General features: G+C 53.0%; 1 protein-coding gene across 4 annotated transcripts; it reads left to right on the top strand.

Moving 5' to 3' along the window:
- Positions 1-8,755: 8,755 nt before the first annotated feature.
- On the top strand, positions 8,756-21,708 carry ADCK5 (aarF domain containing kinase 5). 4 transcript variants are annotated; one of them, XM_081265787.1, is made up of 15 exons: positions 8,819-8,884; positions 13,603-13,644; positions 15,868-15,971; positions 16,799-16,948; positions 19,195-19,270; positions 19,382-19,582; positions 19,655-19,795; positions 19,879-19,992; positions 20,072-20,203; positions 20,273-20,356; positions 20,433-20,514; positions 20,612-20,690; positions 20,779-21,195; positions 21,263-21,379; positions 21,461-21,708. In XM_081265787.1, the coding sequence occupies exons 1-15, from the start codon at positions 8,873-8,875 to the stop codon at positions 21,564-21,566; spliced, it is 1,857 nt and encodes a 618-aa protein (XP_081121913.1). In that variant the 5' UTR covers positions 8,819-8,872; the 3' UTR covers positions 21,567-21,708. The 4 variants fall into 4 exon arrangements, with proteins under 4 accessions (XP_081121914.1, XP_081121913.1, XP_081121915.1 ...); XM_081265789.1 differs by lacking the exon at positions 19,195-19,270 and having other exon boundaries at positions 19,387-19,582; positions 20,779-20,870; positions 20,943-21,195; XM_081265788.1 differs by lacking the exon at positions 13,603-13,644 and having other exon boundaries at positions 8,756-8,884.
- The last annotated feature ends 1 nt before the right edge of the window (position 21,709 follows it).

The raw sequence follows: 21,709 nt of genomic DNA on the forward strand, positions 1-21,709 counted from the left end.
AAGGAAGTCAAACCAATCTGAAAAAAAGAAAAGAAAAAGGTGGGCGCTGTGGTACAAGCCTGCAATCCCAGCCGCTCAGGAGGCTGAGGCAGGAGGATTGCGAGTTCAAAGCCAGCCTCAGCAATTTGATGAGGAGCTAAGCAACTCAGTAAGGCCCTGTCTCTAAATAAAATACAAAATTGGGCTGGGAATTTGGCTCAGTGGGTGACTGCCCCTGAGTTCAATTCCCAGTACCCAAAAGAATAAATAAATTAAAAAAGAAGAAGAAGAAAGGAAAAGAGAATCTCTTCTTGGCCTCCTGGCTACCTCAAGTGTAGTGCCTGTTCTCATCGGTGTCATAGCTAATGTGTCCTCTATCCAAGGACAATATGTTAAGTGGATTTTTGGAGAAGGGAGACCCATCAACTTGGGACTGCAGCACCTCCCAGAAGGGTGCATCCCTTTGGGGCCATTATTAAAAAGAGGGGGAGGGGAGGGGGGAGGGGGGCAAGTCTACACCTTTTCATGACAAAAACTCAGCACTCTAGGGTCAGAAGAGAACTTTCCCACCTGACACCGTGTCCTCAGCCAGAACGCCCACACTTTGTCTCTAGTCCTGTCCAGGGCAAGTGGCAGGAAAATACGTAGAAGGCATCTAGACTGGGAAGAAGTAAACCATCTCTGTTCACAGACAATGGGACCTCACTTGTGGAAAATCCTAAGGAACCTGCAGGAGAAATCTAAGCTAGTAATTCCAACAAAGCTGCAGGATACAAGATCCTGTACCAGAGCGAGCTGTGTTCCTGTGTACTGTGTGCTGTCAGTGGTGATCTGAAAATGAGTGAAGGAAGGAAGCAATTCCTCTTCTTTTTTTCTTTTTTCTTTTTATTATTATTTTTAAATGTTCTAGTTGTTGACAGACCTTTATTCATGTATACGTGGTGCTGAGAATCGAACCCAGTGCCTCACACGTGCCAGGCGAGTGTGCTACCGCTGAGCCCCAGCCTCAGCCCCTGAAGAGAGCAATGTCATTCATAATAGTATCAAAAATTTAGATCCCCCCAATTTAAATAATCAGAAATAAATTTAATGAAATAAGTGAAAGGCTTGTACCCTGAGAACTACAAAATATCGCTGAGGGAGATTAAAGAAGGCCTGAGTAGATGGAAACTCATCCCTTCTCTTGGATCATGCTGTTAAGATGGCGACACTCTCGAGCTGCCCTGATGAAGCAAGCAGCCCTGTGAGGACCCCAGATGCCTGTTCTGCAGAAGCTAGCAAGCTGACCCCAAAATGCACAGCAAAACGCAAGACACCCAGTAGAGACAAAATGATCTTTAAAAAAAAAATAATCTTTTAAAAAGGTAGAATTAGCCAGGTGCAGAGCCGTGCACCCAACAGCTTAAGAGGCTGAGGCAGGAGGATCAAAGCCAGCCTCAGCAATTTAGCAAGGTGCTAAGCAACTCAGTGAGACCCTGTCTTAAATAAAATACAAAATAGGTCTGGGGATATGGCTCAGTGGTTGAATGCCCTGAGTTAAATCCCTGGTACCCATCCCCTACCCAAAAAATATAAGTAAAATTAAGCCTGGCAAGGTGGCCCACACCTGCAGCTTGGGAGGCTGAAGCAGGAGGATCGCAAGTTCAAAGCCAGCCTCAGCAAGTTAGCAAGACTCAAAGTAAAAAATAAAAAGGGCTGGGGATGTGGCTCAGTGGTTAAGCATCTCAGGGTTCAATCCCTCATACCAAAAAAAAAAAAAAAAAAAAAAAATTGAAAAAAATTACCTGTCTGTGGTACCTGCTATAGCAGCATGACATGATAAGATTAACTAGGACCTTCTACCAATGTCCATATTGCCAAGAAGCATGAGGAGAATCTGTAAGAGTCTCTGAATATCAGGGCACAGAGGCAAGAACAAATATCTGGGAAATATCCAAGGTAGCTTTGGATACAAAAATTATCCTGGGAGAAGCCAGGCAGGGTGGCACACATCTGTGATCCCAGAGACTGGAGAGGCTGAGGCCAGCTCAGCAACTTAGCCATTCTGTCTCAAAATCAAATTTAAAAAGGGTTGGGGATGTGGCTCAGTTGTACAGCATCCCTGGGTTCAATAACAGGTACCCCACACACACCAAAAAGACATACATATCTCCATCTCTATCCAGGGAGAAATTGAAACCCTTATTCATTGATGTTGGGATTGAGCATTGGGTAACTGCTTTGGGAAACTATATAGTGGTTCCTCAAAATTAAACCTAGAGTAATTGTAAGGTGTAGCAACTCCACTCCTAGGTGAAATGAACACACCCAGCCACACAAGAATCTGTATACGTGAATGTTCACAGCAGCAGCATCCTCCCTAACCAAACAGTGGAAATAATCCAATAGTCTATTAATCAATAAGCAGAAAAATAAAATGTGATGTGCTGGGTTTCTGTTCTCGCAACTAAAAGGCTCAGGGGTCACTCCAGGTAAACTGGGCTGACTGGGCTGCACGAAATAACCACACAAGAGACACAAATACGTTTTTCTTTGGGGTTGCTGTGACGGCTCCTCTGACCTTAAGGGTCCACAGGAAGAGAGAGAGAGAGAGAGAGAGAGCACACACACGCTGACCCCTTTTATCGAGGAGAAGCTATTCAAATGAGGCCAGGGGTCAGGTTTCAGGGGGCTGAGTATCTTCACAAAGTCCACTGTCAGCAGGTTGACTGACACCTGGGTAGGCCACACCCCAGGGCACAGTAAGAGAAGGGGACACACACACAAGGCACTTCCATGGAAGATTCTATCCTAAACAGGGCCAGGGGTTAGATTACAAAGGAACAGGTGAGCGTAGCTTCACCCATGGGGCTGTAGCAAGACACACCCATGCACGAGACAGCGACCACATTTCTGTGACTAAGCACCTCAGCCACCTCAGCACCCAGCCAGGGAGTGTGACTCAGTCATGGGCAAGGTTGGTCTCCCACATCGATGTCTCCAGACAATAAAATATCCATTAGCAACTAAGAGGAGTGAGGCTGTGACCCATGGCCTTGGGAAGGCAGTGGGAGAAGCGAGCCACCGAGGACTGCGTCCCAGACAGCCCCCTCGTGTGAAGGGCTCAGAACAGGCATATCCAGAGACAGAAAACACAGAAGGTGCAATCCGAGACCTCCACAGCGTGCGTCTTTGCTGAACCTGTGTGAACAACTCACCACACTTACTGACACTTACTTTGTGGCCTGAAATGATTTTTTTCTTTTGAGACTTTTTGTTTGTTTTTAATCCCCTTTTAATCAAAGGGGAGTTGGGGAGTCAGTAATGAAAACTTTGAACTTTGGAGTAGGCAATGAGTCCCGGTGTTTCCAGGGGAAGCGCAGCATTGTTCCAAGCACATCCTCCTGAGCAGTTTGATTTTGCTCTGGTGGGTCCCTGTCCGCTGTCAGAGCCCCCTGTGGGGAGGCACTTCCTGTTCACCATGGCTTTGATTTTGCTCCAGTGGAAAGTCAGTCTCACACCCATTAGTGAGTTCATTTCATCATTCCCTTTTTTGGGGGGGGTATACCAAGGATTGAACCCAGGGTGCCCTATCTCTGAATTGCATCCCCAGGTCTATTTTTTTTTTTTTTGAGAGAGGGTCTTGCTAGGCTGCCTAGGCTGGCCTTGAACTTGGGAGCCTCCTGCCTTAGCCTCCTGAATGGCTGGGATTACAGGTATGGCCACCTGGGCTGACTGGATGGTGCTCTTTTGAGGGAGACACTATTCACCCACAGGAAAGTCATGCCTGCTAATGTCTGTTTATACTCTCTCTCTTTTTTTTTAACAGCAGTTTTACAGGGTGGAGTTTATTCCTGCATTCTTTCTGGATCAGGAAACCCTGTACTGGGTGTCCTTTCCCAAGAGTGGACTGAGGGGTCCTTCACCGACCCCTTCCTGTCTTAGGGACAGTGGTGGGTGTTTCCAGCGTGCAGTTAAGGACTGGCTCCTTGCTTCAGCCTCATGTGTGGCCCACACTGATCTCCAACCTGCCTCACTAAACTGTGCAGGTTGAGGAGGAGGAGGAGGGTCTGGGGGAGATCAGTGCTGGCAATGGAGAATATTCCAGAAAGTTCAGCCCTGGGACTCCATGTCCCTCTCTTTTTATTTTTTATTTTTTTAAGAGAGGGCTGGGGATGTGGCTCAAGCGGTAGGGCGCTCGCCTGGAATGCGTGCGGCCCGGGTTCGATCCTCAGCACCACATACCAACAAAGATGCTGTGTCTGCCGATAACTAAAAAACAAATATTAAAGTTCTCTCTCTCTCTCTCTCTCTCTCTCTCTCTCTCTCTTTAAAAAAAAATAAAGAGAGAGAATTTTTTTTTGAGAGAGAGAGAGAGAGAATTAATATTTATTTTTTAGTTCTCGGCGGACAAAAACATCCTTGTTGGTATGTGGTGCTGAGGATCGAACCCGGGCCGCACGCATGCCAGGCGAGCGCCCTACCGCTTGAGCCACATCCCCAGCCCCCCATGTCCCTCTCTTGATCCCTGGCCTAGATGTTGGGGATGAAGCACTGACGATGAGAGGTAAGTCCCTGTCCGCTTGGTAAGGTGGGCAAAGAATGTGCAAGGACAGTTGGTGGCATTCAACCAGCACAGGGGAATTTAATACCTAAGGGACACCAGAAATGTCACAATAGAAGCTGCCAGCCAGGCGTTAGAAGATGAGGCCACGGCCTCAGACTGAGCTAAGGACTGCTATGCTGCAGAGATGCCATGGCCAAGCCCTGGGGGAAAGGAGGAGGGCTGCGTGGGTGAGAGTGGTGCCAAGCCCTTGAGGCCTAAGCCACTCCTACTCCAAGCCCTTTGGTACCCAACATGGAATAAAGTCCAAAGGAGCTGGGTGTGGTGGTGCCTGTAACCTCAGTGACTCCAGAGGCTGAGTTGGGAGAATCAAAAGCTCCAGGCCAGTGGGGCCAGTGGCACAGGCCTGTCATCCCAGCGGCTCAGGAGGCTGAGGCAGGAGGATCACCAGTTCAAAGCCAGCCTCAGGGCTGGGGTGGAGCACTTGCCTAGTGTGTGTGAGGCACTGGGTTTGGTTCTCAGCACCACATATAAATAAACAAATAAATGAAAATCAGGGGTTCATTTTATATATATATATATATATTTAAAAAGCCCTCCTCAGCAACTTAGTGAGGCCCTGCACAACTCAGTGAGAACCTGTCTTTAAATAAAGTATTTTAAAAGGCTGGGGATGGGGCTGGGATTGTGGCTTATCGGTAGAGCGCTGGCCTAGTATGTGTGAGGCATTGGGTTCAATCCTCAGCACTACATAAAAAATAAATTAATTAAATAAAGGTGTTAATTAAATAATTGTGTCCATCTACAACTAAAACAAATAAATAAATAAATAAGATTGGGGATGAGGCTCAGTGGTTGAGTGCCCAGGTTCAATCCCTAGTACCAAAAAAAAAAAAAAAGTTCAAGGCCAGCTTCAGCAACTCAGTGAGTGTGGGGAGCCACAGTGAGTGACCATACCTTCCAGGCCTGACACCTCCGATTCTGACCAACCACGGCATTCGCTGTGACTTGGGAGGGGTCTAGCTCCCATAGTAAGGGGGGTCTTCTTTGTGGAGTGTGCCCCTAGGGTTGAGTTATACTGCCTGACCCTTGAAGTCCTGCCCCTTCTGCCCTTTTTTGGATAGAACTTTCTAAGAACAAGAGTCCCCCCAATAAAAGCTCACTTTCAAATGTGCTCCCTCTCTCTTCTCTCCTCAGCCTCTAGTGACTTTCTCTTGCTCTTCCTTTGGGGAGCCTGAGGACAAGAGCGGGAAGCCATCCGGAAGCTTGTGTAAAGGTAAATTGTGTTTTATTTGGTGTCCCTGCAAATCACAAAAGAGATCTTAAGTTCAGCTGCCTGCGCTGGTCAGGGGTGGCAAGTGAGACGCTGTCTCAAAATAAAAAATTAAAGGGGTTGGGTTGAAGATGTAGCTTAGTGGTTCAATCCCCAGCACAAAAAAATTATATATATATATATATATATATATATATATATATATAGAGAGAGAGAGAGAGAGAGAGAGAGAGAGAGAGAGAGAGGGGGATTTTATTACATGCTCAAAGTGGAGCCTTGGGAGGGCTCCTGCCTGCGAGTGACAGGATCCATGCCACAGTTCCAGTGTGCTATAGAAGAGACTTGAGGGGGAGCCCTGCTGGAGCCCTGTTGGGTGCTGGCTCCTGCCCAGCAGGATACTCAGTGCATTGAAGAAGAGCATACAATTGGGTCCTGAGTATGTCCTCTCAGCTTCTTTGGGGACTTGGGTGGAGACTGGAACTGCAGACTGGAACTTAAAACCCTACAGTCTTGGGGCTGGGGCTGGGGCTCAGTGGCAGAGCACTTGCCTGGCATGTGTGAGGCACTGAGTTCGATCCTCAGCACCGTATATAAATAAATTTTTTTAAAAAGGTACATTAACAACTAAAAAAGATTTTTTAAAAAACCCCTACAAGCTGACAGCTCTGGGCTGCGGAAGACCCCTATATGAGTAGAGCTTCTGGAAGAAGGGCTTCAGGATGGTCCTTGGACAGTTTCTGGTGGTCTTTCCAGCTCAGTCAGGGGGAGCTTTGCTGCCCTCCAGAGGCAGATGGGTCAGATGGTGAGTTGCTAGGACAAGCTCCTTGGATGTGGAGAATGGAGTTACTGGGAGGAAGGCCTGCAAGTGGCCCTGGATCAACAGATTCTGGAGATGGCCAAGGCCAGAGGGGCCTGGTGATGTCGGACAGGGCAGAAGAGAGAATGGGGACAAACCAGAAATAGACCTACTGTGGAAGGAGTAAGAGATTCTGGTTGGTTCCAGAATCCCCAGGGATCTTGTAAGCTCCAGAGACCAGAACACCAGGCAGAAAGGACGGTTTTGTTTGTTGAATGGTAGATAGGAATGCAATTGCATGTTCATTCGGAGTGATCCTGTGAGGTGAGACAGCTGTGGGTGCAGGAGAAAGAGGGCCTAATCCTAGGACCCGGCCCGGGAGGAAGAGGAGCCAGGAGGAGGCGCTCCTGTAACAGAAGGGTTGAATTTGGTGCGCCAGGTGCAAGTCCCATGGAGAAAAGGGCAGCCAGATATCAAGAGAGGCAGGTGGGGAGAGCCAGGTGAGGAGAGGCAGCTGCCGTGGAGAGGGTCCTGGTGCCCTGGTGCATTTGAGGTCTCAGGTTTTGAGTGGGAGTGAGGGTTGGCAGGCTGATGCAGGCCTGGAGCTACAGGTAGTTACCTCTGTGGGGTTGTTGCCAGGTTGACGAGGAAAGGAGAGAACCCACTCCACAAAGAATTGACTACAGATGAGTTGTGAGGGGCAGGTCCTGAGTCACAGGGGTGGGATGGGGAGGGGGTTGCAAGAGGCTGTACAGAAGGGAGTGGCAGTCCCCCACCAGAGGGATGAGAACCTGGGCATCATGGGGGCCCAGCAGGAGGAAGCCCCCTCATCTCTTGCTAATGCCCACTCTGCCTGTGTCCTGGAAGTGGGCCCTCACTGAGGCCAGGCTGAGCCCTCTCCACCTCTATTTGCCCAGCCCAAACAGTCTCCTCAAGCCCCAGCACCCTGACCTTGCAGGTGTGGAGGTCACTCTTTCCTGTCCTGTTGTGCCAACCAGAGCCTGAGTTTCCTGGCACCCAAACACCTGCTTGAGATCTCTCAGTTTCTGAGGCATTGCAGGCTGGAGGGCCTCCTGTATAAATCCTGACACTTGGCTCCAGAAATACTACCTGATATTAACTTTCTAAATCACCTATGAATACTGAGCCAGGCCACTCACCCTGCCATGTTTGGGATGCTTGCCCATCTCCTGGGGTGGGCAGGTATCCTGGAGCTTCCAGGGGCTCCCGTAGCCCCAAATCTTCAGACAGGTCTGAAGTTCCATCCCCAGTGGTCCCTGCTGCCAGGCTCCTGGTCAGGCCCTCCTCAGGCCTCTCGCCTGCCTTCCTAGGATGCAGGTTCCTGGGGCCCAGGACATCCTGGGCGGCTCCCGTGCAGGCTATCTGGGATTTAGCTGGTCATCTGCTACCACTGAGTGCCTTGGGTCCTCCTTCCTCCCATTCCCATCTTAGGTCAGTGGACCTTGAGTCCTTTCTGCCATGGCCCCCTGCACCCTACATCCAGACTACAGAGTTCTTGTCATGGATCTGTCAAGGGCCAGGGCCAGAGGAGGTGGTCCTGTGAGAAGCACTGCTGCCCTCTGGCCCAAGGCCTCTGCTTCCCTGATATGAGATCCCTGGAGTCCCCAATTGTTCCAGAAGTCAGTGTGGAAAGAAGGAACAGGGGCTTAAGGTGCCTTGAAGAATACAGCGGCCACAGCAAGGTGGCCAGGCCATAGGAGCACCCAGCCGGAGATGCAGAGACCGAGGGGTGTTGTTGAGAGGGGCAGCAGCCAGCACAGCAAAAGAGGAGAGCGAGGGGAAACCGGCAGGAGACCAGGCTTCTGCAAGAGAGGGAGGGGCTCTTCTGGCTCCATCCAAGGCATCCTGGGGGCTGCCAAGTGTCACGGGCTCAGTGCAAGTGAACCCTGGGGGTTACACGTGACGACGAGCATATATTAGTTTATGAGTTACCACCTCATTTTGTAAGGAGGAAAGTGAGTCCTGAGGAAGTTAAAGAGATTCATTTCATCCCAGGTGCACGGAATGTCGAGCAGGGACCATTTCAGGAAGCCCCAAGACCTTTAGCCTCATCCGACTTGCTTCTTGTTCAGCCCTTCAGCGACCGCCAGGGGACGCTGCTGCGCCGCCGAGGAGCGCGAGACGGGTGTGGCCTACAGTCCCCGCCCAGCTCCGGGGCGGGGCTCGAGGACCCGGTGCGCACGCGCACCGCGCGTCCTTCCGCAGGGCCTGCTGGGCGCCGGGACGCCAGAGACTGAGCTCCGCGAAGCGCGGCGGGGACATGTGGCGGCCGGTGAGGACTCGCGCATCCCGGGACCCGACCCCGCCCGCCCGGGACTCCCGCCCCAGGCCCCGAGACCCCAGTCACCCGGACCCCCGCTCCAGGACCCAGACCCCGCATGCCAAGGACCCCCACCTCAGTGCTCCAGACCCCCTCAGGCCCCCAGCTCCCCATCCCGCTCCCGTCCTTCTCTGCTCCTCGCAACCCTAGTGCTCTTTGACTCCCCCTGGCCCTCTGACCCTTAGGGAGCGAGTGGACACCACACAACAGCCCAGGAGAGGTGCAGCCTGCTGGCGCCCCACCCCCAGTCCTCTCAGTCCTCCGGGAGAGGGGGACACTCTTCCAGTCCCTGTCTGCAGCAGGACCCGTCCCCTCCCTGCGAGAACCCGTTCCCTCTTCTGTTTAGTGGGTCTCGACGGACTCAGGGTGGCCCTCCCCTCCCTGGCCCCCATCTTCTACACTGGCGATGGCCCTGTCCTTGGAGGCGCCCAGGATTATGGCCCTTTCTCCAGCAGCGTTTTTTGTGTGTTCTTTGTTGTTGTTTGCAGTACTGGGGATCCAATCTGTAGTGTTCTATCACTGAGGTATACCCCCATCGCTTTTAGTTTTTTTAAATTTTGAGACAGGGTCTTGCTACATGGCTCAGGTGGGTCTCAAAGTTGACATGACTCTTCTGCCTCAGCCTCCTGAGCTGGGAGTATAGGCCAGTGCCACTGTGTGGTGTTCCTTTTTGGGCTTTTCTGTAGAGCTTGTGCTTTTCTAGGAAGCCTGGCCTTCAAGGTTAGGTACTGATAAGACCACAAGTCTGCCAGCTCGTGGCTTGCAGTGGGTAGCTTTGTTGCAGAAGAGTGTTTTCTGGGCTGACAACGATGGAGTGATGTTAGAGAGTCAGGCAGAGACAGGGTTGGTCTTTGGCAATGCTTCTTCACATACCAGGCCACCAATCCTGCAGACAGGCCTCTGAGCAGGAGCTGCTTTGAGCTTTGAGTACAGCTTGGTCCAGCAGGCTTTGAGCACGAGAGCATTTCTAGTCAGCAGACCCAATTTCCTGGCTCAGGTTCGCAGTCTGACTCTTGGTTTTCTTTCCTGTTAGGGTGCACAGGGCTGTGGATCCTGCTGTTAAGCTGCTTGGTTCTAGTCCCCCCTTTTAGTTTTTCTTTTAAAGCCTCATTTTGAGAGTCCTAGTTGCTTCTTCCTGCCTCAGGCTGGCTTATCTGTGGCCACCTTTCATCTTTCCTCCAATTTGCTCTCTGACCTGCAGAGAAACAGGAGGACTCAGCCCTGCTCTGCCTGATAGCACCCACTTTGGGTACCTATTGGAGAGGTAATATTCAGAGCTTGCTTTTGCTGCTTTATAGATTTCTGTTTCCACTGGAAACAGCAGCTATTGGAGAAAAACTGGACAAGTGTTTCTTTTTGCAGACAGACTGGACACACAAACCCTATAAGCAGTATGAGGGCTGGGGTAAAGGGAGCCAGTTTCATTTTGTCCAAACTGGAAGGAGAGGGGTTGCTGCTGGGACCAGTATAGCCAGAGCAGTCCCAGTAGGTAGGAGTATGTGGTCTCAATGGGGAGGAGCTGGTGATATGCACGACAATGTCCTGGGATCGAGTCTTCTCTGCCTTTTTGCCAGTGATTTGGTGGTTATGTCCTGGGTGGGGTTTGGTTTATGTGCAGTGTAGTGGAAATTATTCTGGCTGTGGGCTTGGCCCCACATACACTTTTTGGGCTCTGAGAGTCCCTCTGACATGGGAATTTCAAAGATGATTGCTTGGAGAACCCTGGGCATCCCACACTAGGAGGCAGACAGTAGAATTGCCCGATGAGCTTGTAGGAGCTCTTGGGCCATCTGCATGAGATCTTGTCCACTTTTGTCCTGTCTAGGGCTGGACTTGCCCTCTGTTGCCTGACTGTGACCTTCTGCCTAGTGCTTGGCAGAGGTCCTAGTGTGTGCTGTGTAGGTTAGTTCTGTGCTTGCCCCCCCCCCTCTTAATGTTATCGTATTTTTAGACGTTTATTTAATTAATTAATTAATTTTTATGTGATGCTGAGGATCTAATCCAATTCCTCATAAATGCTAGGCAAGTGTCTACCGCTGAGCTGCAATCACAGCCCCCGCTTTGTGTCTTTTGTCTCTCAACAAGTGTGTGTGCCTCACCCCAGCACAGCACTCAGTCTTGGAAGTGTGGAGCTGCTTGGGAGGTGGACCTGCTGTTGGTCTAGCCAGAGGCAGGTGCTTTAAGTTCACTGTCATGCCAGCCGGGAAAAGGACAGTGGGAGAGGGGTGTACCAGATGCAGAGGAACCAAGGAAGAGGAACATGGTGGAGCCACCGATGGGGCAGGGAGTTGCAGGTGGGATCCCAGGCCAGAGCTCCTACTGTAGTGTGGGTTCCTAGGAAAACATCAGGAAACTGTGACTGGGTGTGAGGCTTGGGGGCCAGAGCCTCCCGACTTCCCTCTTAGAGCAGTGTGCCCCGTGCTGGTGAGGTACTGGGACCTGCACACTTACGCCTCAGCTGCCCACCGAGTCTTGATAGCATGGGCAGTCACCAGAAGCAGCCAGAGCCTCCAGTTTCACTGTAGAGTACTTCAGATGAGTGTTCTTTTCTGTCAAAGAACTGCGTGTTTCAATATGTGAAAGTGATGTGACTTGATGATTTTCCTTCCAAACCTTTGGGGACAGTGTGCTTGACTCTATGACCTTGGGAACAATACTGAGCACTGTGGCCTTGAGGACCCCTGCTTGAGGATTTCACCACAGGAGGCCGAGGCCTCTGTGTCAGCTGAGAAAGTAGTTAGATTTGGGTCTTCCTCCCAGCGTTGCCAGGTCTTGTGGGTAAGGACATGTAAAGTCCCCATCTTAAGTGACACCTACTTTTACAGTATGTCTATTAAGTGCCAGTCCCAAGTGAGCTCCCCTGTCCAACCTTGAAAATGTCCATTTTTTCCCCAGATTCAGTGGGGGTTTCTCCAGGCACACTAGCCTTACCCTAACTTAGCTCAGCACTTGGTGGGCTCTACCTCCTCAGCCACACCCCTTCAGCATGAGGGTGCCATCTAGACACTGCCATTGCCTGGGGTCACCAGAAGACTTGAGGGGCTGGTAGCTGATGCTTGACTAGGTTGTGCACACTCTCCTTTGGAGATGAACCCTTCCTGAGGCTTCTTTGAACCTCCCTGAAGGGCTTGGGACCTTTCCCAGGCAGAATTGGTGGACATGGAGTGTGAGCCCTCCCCCAGCCTGGCTCTCCCATCCGCTGCCTCCAAGTCAAACGTACCCACAGCACATGGGCCCTTCCTGTCCAGCCCTCGTGTTGTCCTTGGGGGCCATGTGATGCTAGGGTCAGCCCTTTATCCTGGACAGCTATGTGTGAGCCTTGGCCCTTCCTGGGGCAGAGGTCCCTGATTGGTGTGGGTACCTGCAGCCTCTACCTTTCTTCCAGTCTCTGCCTATTGTCTAGAATGTATGTGGCTCCTTCTCTTCTGAATGCTGAATCTCAAGAGTAGTCATTGTGTCAGCTTTGGCCATTTTCTTTGCTTACCATCCCCTTGAAAAACTGCAGCCAACCCTCTCCTGACCTGTTCCAGTTTTAGTGCACACCTCTCTTCATTTTTGGCATCTAACCTGTATGTACATGCTGGAAGTCTCCTTTTTCTTCTGGACTAAATCCCTTTTATCCTTTTGAAAATCAGCGGGAATCTGCCACTCCTAATATAAATAATTCAACTCAGCAAGTAGGTATGGGATTGCCCTGTTAGATGGGGTGAGCTGAGGGTCACTGAGGACCAGTGAGGGGCTTGGTGCAGGGGAAAAGCCTTAGAGGGCTGTGTTGGGAATCCTGAGCCTAGCAAGGTCTCAAGCCCATCTGCCTGCCACGCACCTGCTCACAGTGCCTGGTGTGTTGGGCACTGCTCCAAGGACTTTGCAAACAGCTTGGGGGCTTGAGTTGCACATTGTTTGTTCAGTGATCCCACTTCATGGACAGGGAAACTGAGGGACAGAGAGAGAAGTAATTTACCCCAGGCTGATGGCCAGTTAAGTGCTGGACCAGGACTCCAGCCCCCAAAGGCCTTCCAGATTCTTCCTGAGATTCTCAGCCTCAGCTTCTGGGACCCTGCACAGTTGGTGTGAGCAGCACCCTGGCCTCTCCCTGCTTGGTGCAGAGGAAGTTTTCCCCCAAGTGGTAATGAGAAGTGTCTCATCAGTGCCAATGTCCTAGGCACAGAATCACCCAAGGTGTGAGCTGCTTTAGCACAAAAAAACACCACTTTCTCAGCTGGGACTTTCAGTACTAGAGCAGATATTTTGTAACTTTTCTTCAGGAAAGTATTTCCCTTAATTTATTATTTTTTTTAGAGCTACTGGGGATTGAACTGGGGTGCTCTACCCCTGAACTACCCCAGAACTTTATTTTGAGACAGAGTCTTGCTAAGTTGCCTAGATTGGCCTTGAACTTGCAATCCTGCCTTGGCCTCCCATGTTGCTGGGAGTTGCAGTTGTCCAGATAACTACTGCTTAGATCTACTCACTATTAATATGCTGCGTTAGCTGTTTTCTCTTTCTGCTTGGAAAAAAATATACTTTGTTGTCACTGGACTATTTGAAAGTAAATCGCAGACATTTTGACATCTAATCTCTTAACGCTTTATTGTGCATCCACTAAGCAAGGACAGTCTCTTGTGTACCCAGGGTAGTTTTTCACTAGTAATTCCCTCCATCTGTTGCAGAGTCCAGTTCAACTTGCCTGGTGTCCTCAGAATGTCCTGCAGGTATCTTGCCTTCCTTCTGACTGAGGCTTTTGCTGAGCTTGCCATGGTGCCTGTCTGCAGTGCTCTTCCCACCTTTTCCTGTGACTTTTTGTTTTAATTTTCTGTTTGGAGAAATTGCAGTTATTTATAGAAGTAGAGAAAGTTAATGCCTGTGCCCCATACCAGCAGTGCTCAATTCCTGGCTCACGCTACTTTTTGAAAGGGTCAGGTCGTTATTGGAGGATGTCCCTCACTTGTGATTGCTTATATTTCAAGGTCAGAAGGTGCCTATGGGGCACAGGGGCACAGCTGGTGGCTGATGTTGCTTCTTATCCACTGGGCGGAGGTCTTGCTGGGAAGGTCAGTCGCAGTAGAACCCTTGAGAGCCAGAGTGGCAGCAGGTGTGTGATGGTATCAAGGCACCAGCTTCAGGCCATCTTGCCCTGGATCCACTTGGCTCCAGTCCCTTCTGACTGGACACTGCCCCTGCCTCCTTGGACTGATCTCCTGAGTGGGGGGTCAGCCCAGCTCCCTCTCACTTCCTCCCTGTGGCCTTGGGACCCCTTACAGTGTACTGCTGAATACAGCTTGCTCTGTGCCTTCCCTTTCCTTTTGGACCTGGGCACCCGTTCTGCTTTCCAGCCACATAGGCCTGTTTCCCACTCCTCAGAGATGCCCATGCCACCCTGGCCTTGGGCCTCTGGGGACACTGTCCACGAGGAGGTCCCCCACTGTCCAGGTCGTGGTGTTTGCCTCCATGTTGTGCTCTCTGGGCTGGCCATGGAGCTCTGGCCCTGGTTGTAGGCAGGGCTGGTTTGTCTGTGTGCCCTGCATTGTGGCATGGGGTAGAGGACTCTGGGATAAGGTGGGCAGTGGTCAGGATGACCACCTAGAGCCAGCTGCTCTGCAGGCATTCCTAGCTCCTGCTGTGAGCATCTCTGCAGCCCTTGGTTAAGTCGCCTACTCCCTGGGCCTCTACAGGTTGTGCATGTCATGGCACTAGAAACATCTAGGGTGATGAGGTAAAGTCAGATGGGCTGCAGGTGAACCCCTCTGCCTGGGGCTTCCCCTGTTGCCTCTGGTTTCTTGAGAATCAGTGCCTATAGCTTGTAGCCTTGCTGAACAGAAGGTTTGGTCAGCCAGTTCTCCTGGGACAGTAGGTCATGAACCTTGTCCTTTGACCTTTGTTTTTGTTTTGTTTTTTTTTTTTTTAAAGAGGAGAGAGAGACAGAGAGAGAGAGAGAGAGAGAGAGAGAGAAATTTTCAATATTTATTTTCTAGTTCTCAGCGGACACAACATCCTTGTTGGTATGTGGTGCTGAGGATCGAACCCGGGCCGCACGCATGCCAGGCGAGCGCGCTACCGCTTGAGCCACATCCCCAGCCCCCTTCTGTGTTGTTTTAAAGTCCTTGGAATTGTTTTCATGGCTGCACACTTTGGCCAGAAACCAATTGGGTGTCTGCTCCTTGGTTGGCCCAGCTCTTAGGGCAGTGCTGTTGGGTGACACTGTGGGCTTTATTCCCTTAAATGCTGATTTGCTAGAAGAATTAGCAGTTGAAGAATCTTTAAAATCTCACATTTCAAATGAGACTGGGAGCCAGATGGAGTGGCACATGCTGTGGTCCAGCTATTTGGGAGGCTGAGGTGGGAAGGTTACTTGAGCTCTAGAGCGTGAGACCCCATCTCTGAATAAACAAGACTGAGAGGTCAAGGTTGCCAGTGAGAGTCTGATAGCTGCGGTACTGCCCCTGGGCTGAGCCTGGCCCCGGACCATGTGCACAGTTTTCTCTCCTCCTCATCCTTTGGGGAGGGGCTCTCTGGGGTCTGGTGAGTTGGGAGCTCCTTGTGCCTTTGTGCTTTCAGAGCAGCAGTCTTCAAAAGGGTCAGTTCTCCTTCCTGCACTTATTTCTAATTGTATGGCCTGTGAGTGGCCTGCCTTTCTGTGGTCACTGGTCAGTGTTTCTCAGTAACTGATAGGTCACAGGGCCACCAAAAGAGTGATGGTGGGTCTTGGCATAGACAAGCCAGGTCATGATGAGTTCTTCCTGCAGAGACTGAGGGGACTTTGACAGTCGGGCATTTTTAGCCATACCACCTTGGCCTTTCTTTGCCTGGGGTATGCTTCCTTCTGGAAGTTAGGCCTGTTCCTTTGTCCTGGCATCCTGGCTTCAGGTTGGTGGCCCAGTGAGTGAGGCACCCTGTCCTGGGTGCCACCTTGCTGAGCCTGCTGTGGCTCTTTGCAGTTGCAGCTCTGCCCCTTCCACTTGGCTCTGCTGAGGAGCAGGCGGAAGCCCTGGCCTTGCCCTGCAGTGTTCTTCAGGAGGAACTTCAGGGACCCACCTGCAAGGTAACCAGCGCCCGTTCCATGGACATGCACACACACCCCCCCCCCCCCCGCCAAGGCAGGGAGGCGTTCTGTGTCAGGGGGATGGAGGCAGAGGGGCCTGAGCAGGACCTTCTGTTGTACCTGCAAGGCAGGGTGCCTCTGCACACATGTAGTGCCTGGGACCCAAGATGACTGGGGCCCTGACCCAGGACAGCATCACCAGCAGATGCTGGCACATCAGGAGGACATATGGCCATCTGCCTCAGACATAAACAGGGAAACCATTCTGAGCATGGAGAGGGGGACTGCCATGGGTGGGGTCAGGCAAGAGATAGGAGCATCCAGAAGAGAGGTGGGGAGGTGTGTTCTAAGCAAAAGGAAAGGCCTCTGAGGCCCTGCAGGCAGTGAGGCTGGACCATACTGGACAGCTCTTCCTCCCAGCATCTGTGCATGCTCACACTCTGTGTCCTTGGAACAGACAGACTAGAAGTGGACACAGGTGGATGAGCAAGCCTCCTGAGTGCAGCAGCATGGAGGTTTGCTCTCCTTGTCTTTAGCTCCACTGGGTTTGGGTGTCCTACCAGTCACTGTCCCGATGCTCACACCCTAACTGACCCATCATGAGGGGTAGTGGTGGCTGTGACTCTGGGCAGTGCCCTCATCCCATGGAGTGCAGACCCTCCAGGCTGCTTTAGCTTGGCTGAGCCACTGTACACCAGTGGCCACAATGGGGCTGAACACGGGGAGACTTTCCCTCAGAGCTGCCTGATGTCCACATCACTGTGGGCCGTCCTCAGTCAGGCTCAGTCTTGGGAGGGTAGCCCCTGCAGCTCCTGTCTGCCCCTCAGGTCCTCGAGTCCCTCGTCGCTATGGAAGAGGACGCTTTCCACCACTGTGTTGGGGGTGCCCCTGCTCCTTGGAATCCGCTATTTCACAGCAGAAGCCCGGGAGAAGAGGAAGATGCGCCTTGTGGTAGACGGCTTTGGGCGCTTCAGCAGGTAGGAGGGCACAGGTGGGCTGTGCCTGTCCTTGGAAGGGCTGCAGTGTTCTGTGGGGACTCTTGCCACCTTCCAGGTGTCTTTGGCTGTGGCGGGTGGCAAACATTGTTGCCATGCCACATGTGGATGAGGGACTGCCAGAGAGGGCCTCTCACACCGGATGCAGCCCCACAGACCCTTGGCTGGATGGCAGCTGCCACCTTCCCTTCTCACCCCACCATAAGAAGAGCTGGTATCCCAGACAGGCTTGGGCTGGCCACAGCAGCCGCCCTGTTCCTAGTACCCATGGTTTTCCAGGCTCTCCTGTCTCGGCACAGAATGGAGGGCATGGGACAATCTGTGCCCTGCCAAGTTGACCCTTGTGGGCACTGGCAAGCCTTGGCTCCTGGTGTTTTACCTGTGGTAGTGCCAACATGCCTTCCAGCTGCCCTTCCTCCCCTGTGCACCACACTGTCACTTGCTGACACTATTTTTTGGGTAAATTGTTTATGGTGGTCAGAAGGTGGTTCTTCTAATTTAGTCATTCCCTCAGCATTTATTGCTGGCATCTCTTGTAAGGGAGCTCTCTGCCAGTTATGAATCCATTGGTTTATTTATACCATCTAGACTGAGAAATTTGCTTTATTAATGTGTTACTCTAAGTATCATTTTTTTAGGGGGGTGGTATTAGGGATTGAACTTGGGGGCACTCGACCACTGAGCCACATCCCAGCCCTATTTTGTATTTTATTTAGAGACAGGGTCTCACTGAGTTGCTTAAGGCCCTGCTAAGTTGCTGAGGCTGGCCTAGAACTTGTGATCCTCCTGTCTCACCCTTTCAATTTGCTGGGTTTATAGGTGTGTGCCCCATGTCTAACTTCTCCAACATTTTATTTTGAAGAAATTTAAACAGCAAAGTTGAGCACGCTCTATGTGCCAGGTGTGGTGGCATACTCCTATAATCCTAGCTGGGGAGGCTGAGGCAGGAGGATCACAAGTTCAAAACCAGCCTCAGCAATTTAGAGAGGGCCTAAGCCACTCAGTGAGACCCTGTCTCAAAATAAAAAGGGCAGTGGTAAGGTGCCTCCGGTTCAATCCCCAGTACCTCTGCCCCTTAGAAAAGAAAATGCTCTCTGCTTACCCATGTGTATCTGTGCCCATCCTGAGGCTTTGCCATGACCTTCCTGTCTTTGAATGGTGTTTCTTTCCTGAGTGTTCTGCCCCTTCCTGGCATTGCTGGATGTATCAGGCTCTCCAGTCTTTCCCTGCCCAGCCCTGGGGTCAGTTTTCCAAGGAGCCTGGCACCTGGAAGTGGGGTGGGATGGTTGGAGCCACTCCTGATGCAAGCAGGCCTTGCCTTGCGAGGTGCACAGCCGGGATTGGGGTGTGCACAGACACCACTCCCATGTGCCTGTGGCTGTGTTCCTCGTTGGCTAGAAGACCACATGCTCACATGGATGCCTCCGGTTCCTAGCAGAGCCATTCTGTCTCCCTCTGCATTAGTGGAATACTGAGTGTGGCCACCATCCTCACCTCAGGCCACCTGAAGGCTTCAGGTCTGCATTGCTCAAGGGGGAAGGGGCCTCTTGGAGTCCCAGGGAGCTGAGCAGTCCTCTCCATGCCCACTCTGCTGGCCACCCAAGCCCCTTGTGGCAGAGGTTCCCCCTGTGGGACGGTCCAGCTGTGGAGGACAGCTTAGCAGGTGCAGGGCAAGGCCTCACCTTGCCACTCCCATGGTGAGGGACCTATATCCCAGAATGGGACTCTTTCCCTCCCAGCTGTGAGCCGGGGTCAGACTCCCCACCTTTTAGTTCTGAGCCCCCCTGTGCTACAGTGTCCAGACCAACCAGCTGAGCGGCTCTCCAGGATCCCCACCCTTGGGCTCCATTCTCAGAGGAGCAGCGGCCTTGCTTCTCTTAGTCTTGGAGACCTCTCCTCCTCCTTTTGGTGGTGACAAGAGGCCTTCCTGATTGGTGCATGTTTTTGCCCCCCCCCCCACTATCTACCTCCCCTTTCCCTGGGTTTCTGTGGGTGTTAACAGTCAGGAGTGAGAGTGGCCTTGTGAGACCTGGGACTGAGACTGACCAGCAGGCACTGACTAGCTCACTAGGACCTGAGTCCTGGAGACTGGGTCCTGGCTCGATCTCTCCCTTGGCATGGGGTTGGCGGGGGTGACGTAGAGCCTGACAGGGCTCTGAGAAGAGAAACCAGCACTGGACTCCACCTCATAGCCTACCTTCAGGGGCTAAGGCCTCCTTTGCCCGCAGGTCCCTGGGGATTGGCCTGTACATCTCCCTGGACTACTGGTGGTGCACAAATGTCATCCTTCGAGGGGTGGAAGAGGTTTGTCCCCCTGCCCTGGGCATGCAGGGGGCACACTGGAGGTGGTGGGTGCCTTGGGGGACTGAGGAGGTGGCTGCCTGCCCCCATCCTCCCCTCCACGTCTATGGTCAGAACAGCCCGAGGTACGTGGAGGTGATGTCTGCTTGTCACCAGCGGGCAGCTGATGCCCTGGTGGCAGGGGCCATCCGCAATGGTGGCCTCTACGTGAAGCTGGGCCAGGGACTATGCTCCTTCAACCACCTGCTGCCACCAGAGTACATCCGGACACTGCGTGTACTGGAGGACCGGGCCCTCACTCGGGGCCTCCAAGAGGTAAGGCCTGCCAGAGGAGGGAAGGGGGTGCAGTAGTGCCCCCCTGCAGCTCCAAGCGCTGGCTCCTCCCAGGTTGATGAGCTGTTCCTAGAAGACTTCCAGGCACTGCCCCTTGAGATCTTCCAGGAGTTTGACTACCAGCCAGTGGCTGCAGCAAGCCTGGCTCAGGTGCACCGTGCCAAGCTGCACGATGGCACTGCTGTGGCTGTGAAGGTACTGGGGCCACCACCCTGTGCCAGGTGGGCTTCAGGCTTGGTGGCAACCCTGGGTCCTCAGTGTGCCTCTGCCTGCTGCAGGTGCAGTACATTGACCTGCAGGACCGCTTTGATGGGGACGTGCACACGCTGGAGCTCCTGCTGCGGCTCGTGGGGCTCATGCATCCCAGCTTCAGCTTCAGCTGGGTCCTGCAGGTAATGCTGCTCAGAGCAGGCCAGGCAGTGGGCGGGAGCTGGTCCTGGACCGTGACCAACCGCCCACATATGGCCCCAGGACCTAAAGGGGACCCTGGCCCAGGAACTGGACTTTGAGAATGAGGGCCACAACGCCGAGCGCTGCGCAGAGGAGCTGAAGCACTTCCCCTACGTCACCGTCCCCCGAGTGCACTGGGACAAGTGCAGCAAGGTGGGCTGGGATGGTCCTGGGGGTGTGGCAGCACAGGCCTCTTGAGCTCAGCCTCCTGCCCTCCCACAGCGTGTGCTAACAGCCGACTTCTGTGAGGGCTGCAAGGTCAACGACGTGGAGGCCATCGAGAGCCAGGGGCTGGCAGTGCGGGATGTGAGTGCTGCGCACCTAGTCAGGGGGTGGGGTGGGGGTGCTGCCGGGTCTGTTGCACATCCTGCCCCCTCCCCAGGTAGCAGAGAAGCTGATCCAGGTTTTTGCTGAGCAGATATTCTACACAGGCTTCATCCACTCCGATCCCCACCCTGGCAATGGTAGGACCCCTGGGAGATGTCTTGGTGGGTGGCCTGGATTGACATGCTGTGTCTGCCACCCTGGCGATGGTGGCCTCAGCGAACATACTGTCTGTAGTTCTGGTGCGGAGAGGCCCGGACGGGAAGGCAGAGCTGGTGCTACTGGACCATGGGCTCTACCAGTTCCTGGACGAGAAGTGAGCTGTGGGCAGGTGGGACCCTCTCCCTGTGGCCTGGCCTTTCCTGCCCCCGAGACATGGGGCTCATAGCCAGACCCTCCCACAGGGACCGGTCAGCGCTGTGCCAGCTGTGGCGCACCATCATCCTGAGGGACGAGGCCGCAATGAAGGAGCACGCAGCTGCACTTGGTGTAAAAGGTAAGGGCAGGTGCAGCCCCAGGTTGGGCAGTGCTGGCTGGACACAGCCCAGCTCAGGCCCTGCCTCCACAGACTACTTGCTGTTCTCTGAGATGCTCATGCAGCGGCCCGTGCGCCTAGGGCAGCTGTGGCACTCCCACCTGCCCAGCCACGAGGAGGTGGCCTACATGCAAGAAATGGCCCGCAGCCACTTCGAGGCCATCATGCAGGTGCTCCGGGCACTGCCTCGGTCCATGCTGCTTGTGCTGCGCAACATCAACACGGTCCGTGCCATCAACGTGGCTCTTGGCACCCCTGTGGACCGCTACTTCCTCATGGCCAAGAGGTTAGTGACTGAGGGGGTTCCCTGGGGGTGGATGAGGCCCGTGGGCTGATGCCTGTGTCCGACACAGTGCGGTCAGAGGCTGGAGCCGCCTGGTGGGTGCAGCATACCTGGGTATCTACGGCAGTGGCCTCCTGCGCCACATGAAGGTTGCCTGGGAGATGTTCAAATTTGAGGTGGCTCTGAGGTGAGTACGTGGTACTGGTTGGGTGGTGGGCCTGGGCCTTCTGACAACCAATCCTTGACCCCCTACTCTACCCTCCCATAGGTTGGAGACCCTGGCCATGCGGCTCACCGCCCTGCTGGTTCGTGTTCTGGTCCACCTGGGCCTTGTGCCTCAGGCCGAGGAGCTATACCAGTACCTGGAGACATAGATCCCCAGGGCCAGGACGACCACACAGCTGCTCTTAGCCCTGGCCCACTGACATCAGGCAGTCGGGCACCTCACACTGTGGGGCAGTCATGGCCGGAAGCAGGGGAAGCATTGTGGGGCCCTGACCAGCAATGACCACACACT

Source organism: Spermophilus citellus, assembly GCF_964194105.1.
Source record: "Spermophilus citellus genome assembly, chromosome: 14".
NCBI classification, from domain to species: domain Eukaryota; kingdom Metazoa; phylum Chordata; class Mammalia; order Rodentia; family Sciuridae; genus Spermophilus; species Spermophilus citellus.

Bases quoted from the DNA above. Each gene is read 5' to 3' on its own strand.
- ADCK5 (XM_081265787.1), top strand. The intron at 13,645-15,867 runs GTATCTTGCCTT...GGCTCTTTGCAG, and splicing joins GTCCTCAGAATGTCCTGCAG to TTGCAGCTCTGCCCCTTCCA. The intron at 20,204-20,272 runs GTGGGCTGGGAT...GCCCTCCCACAG, and splicing joins ACTGGGACAAGTGCAGCAAG to CGTGTGCTAACAGCCGACTT.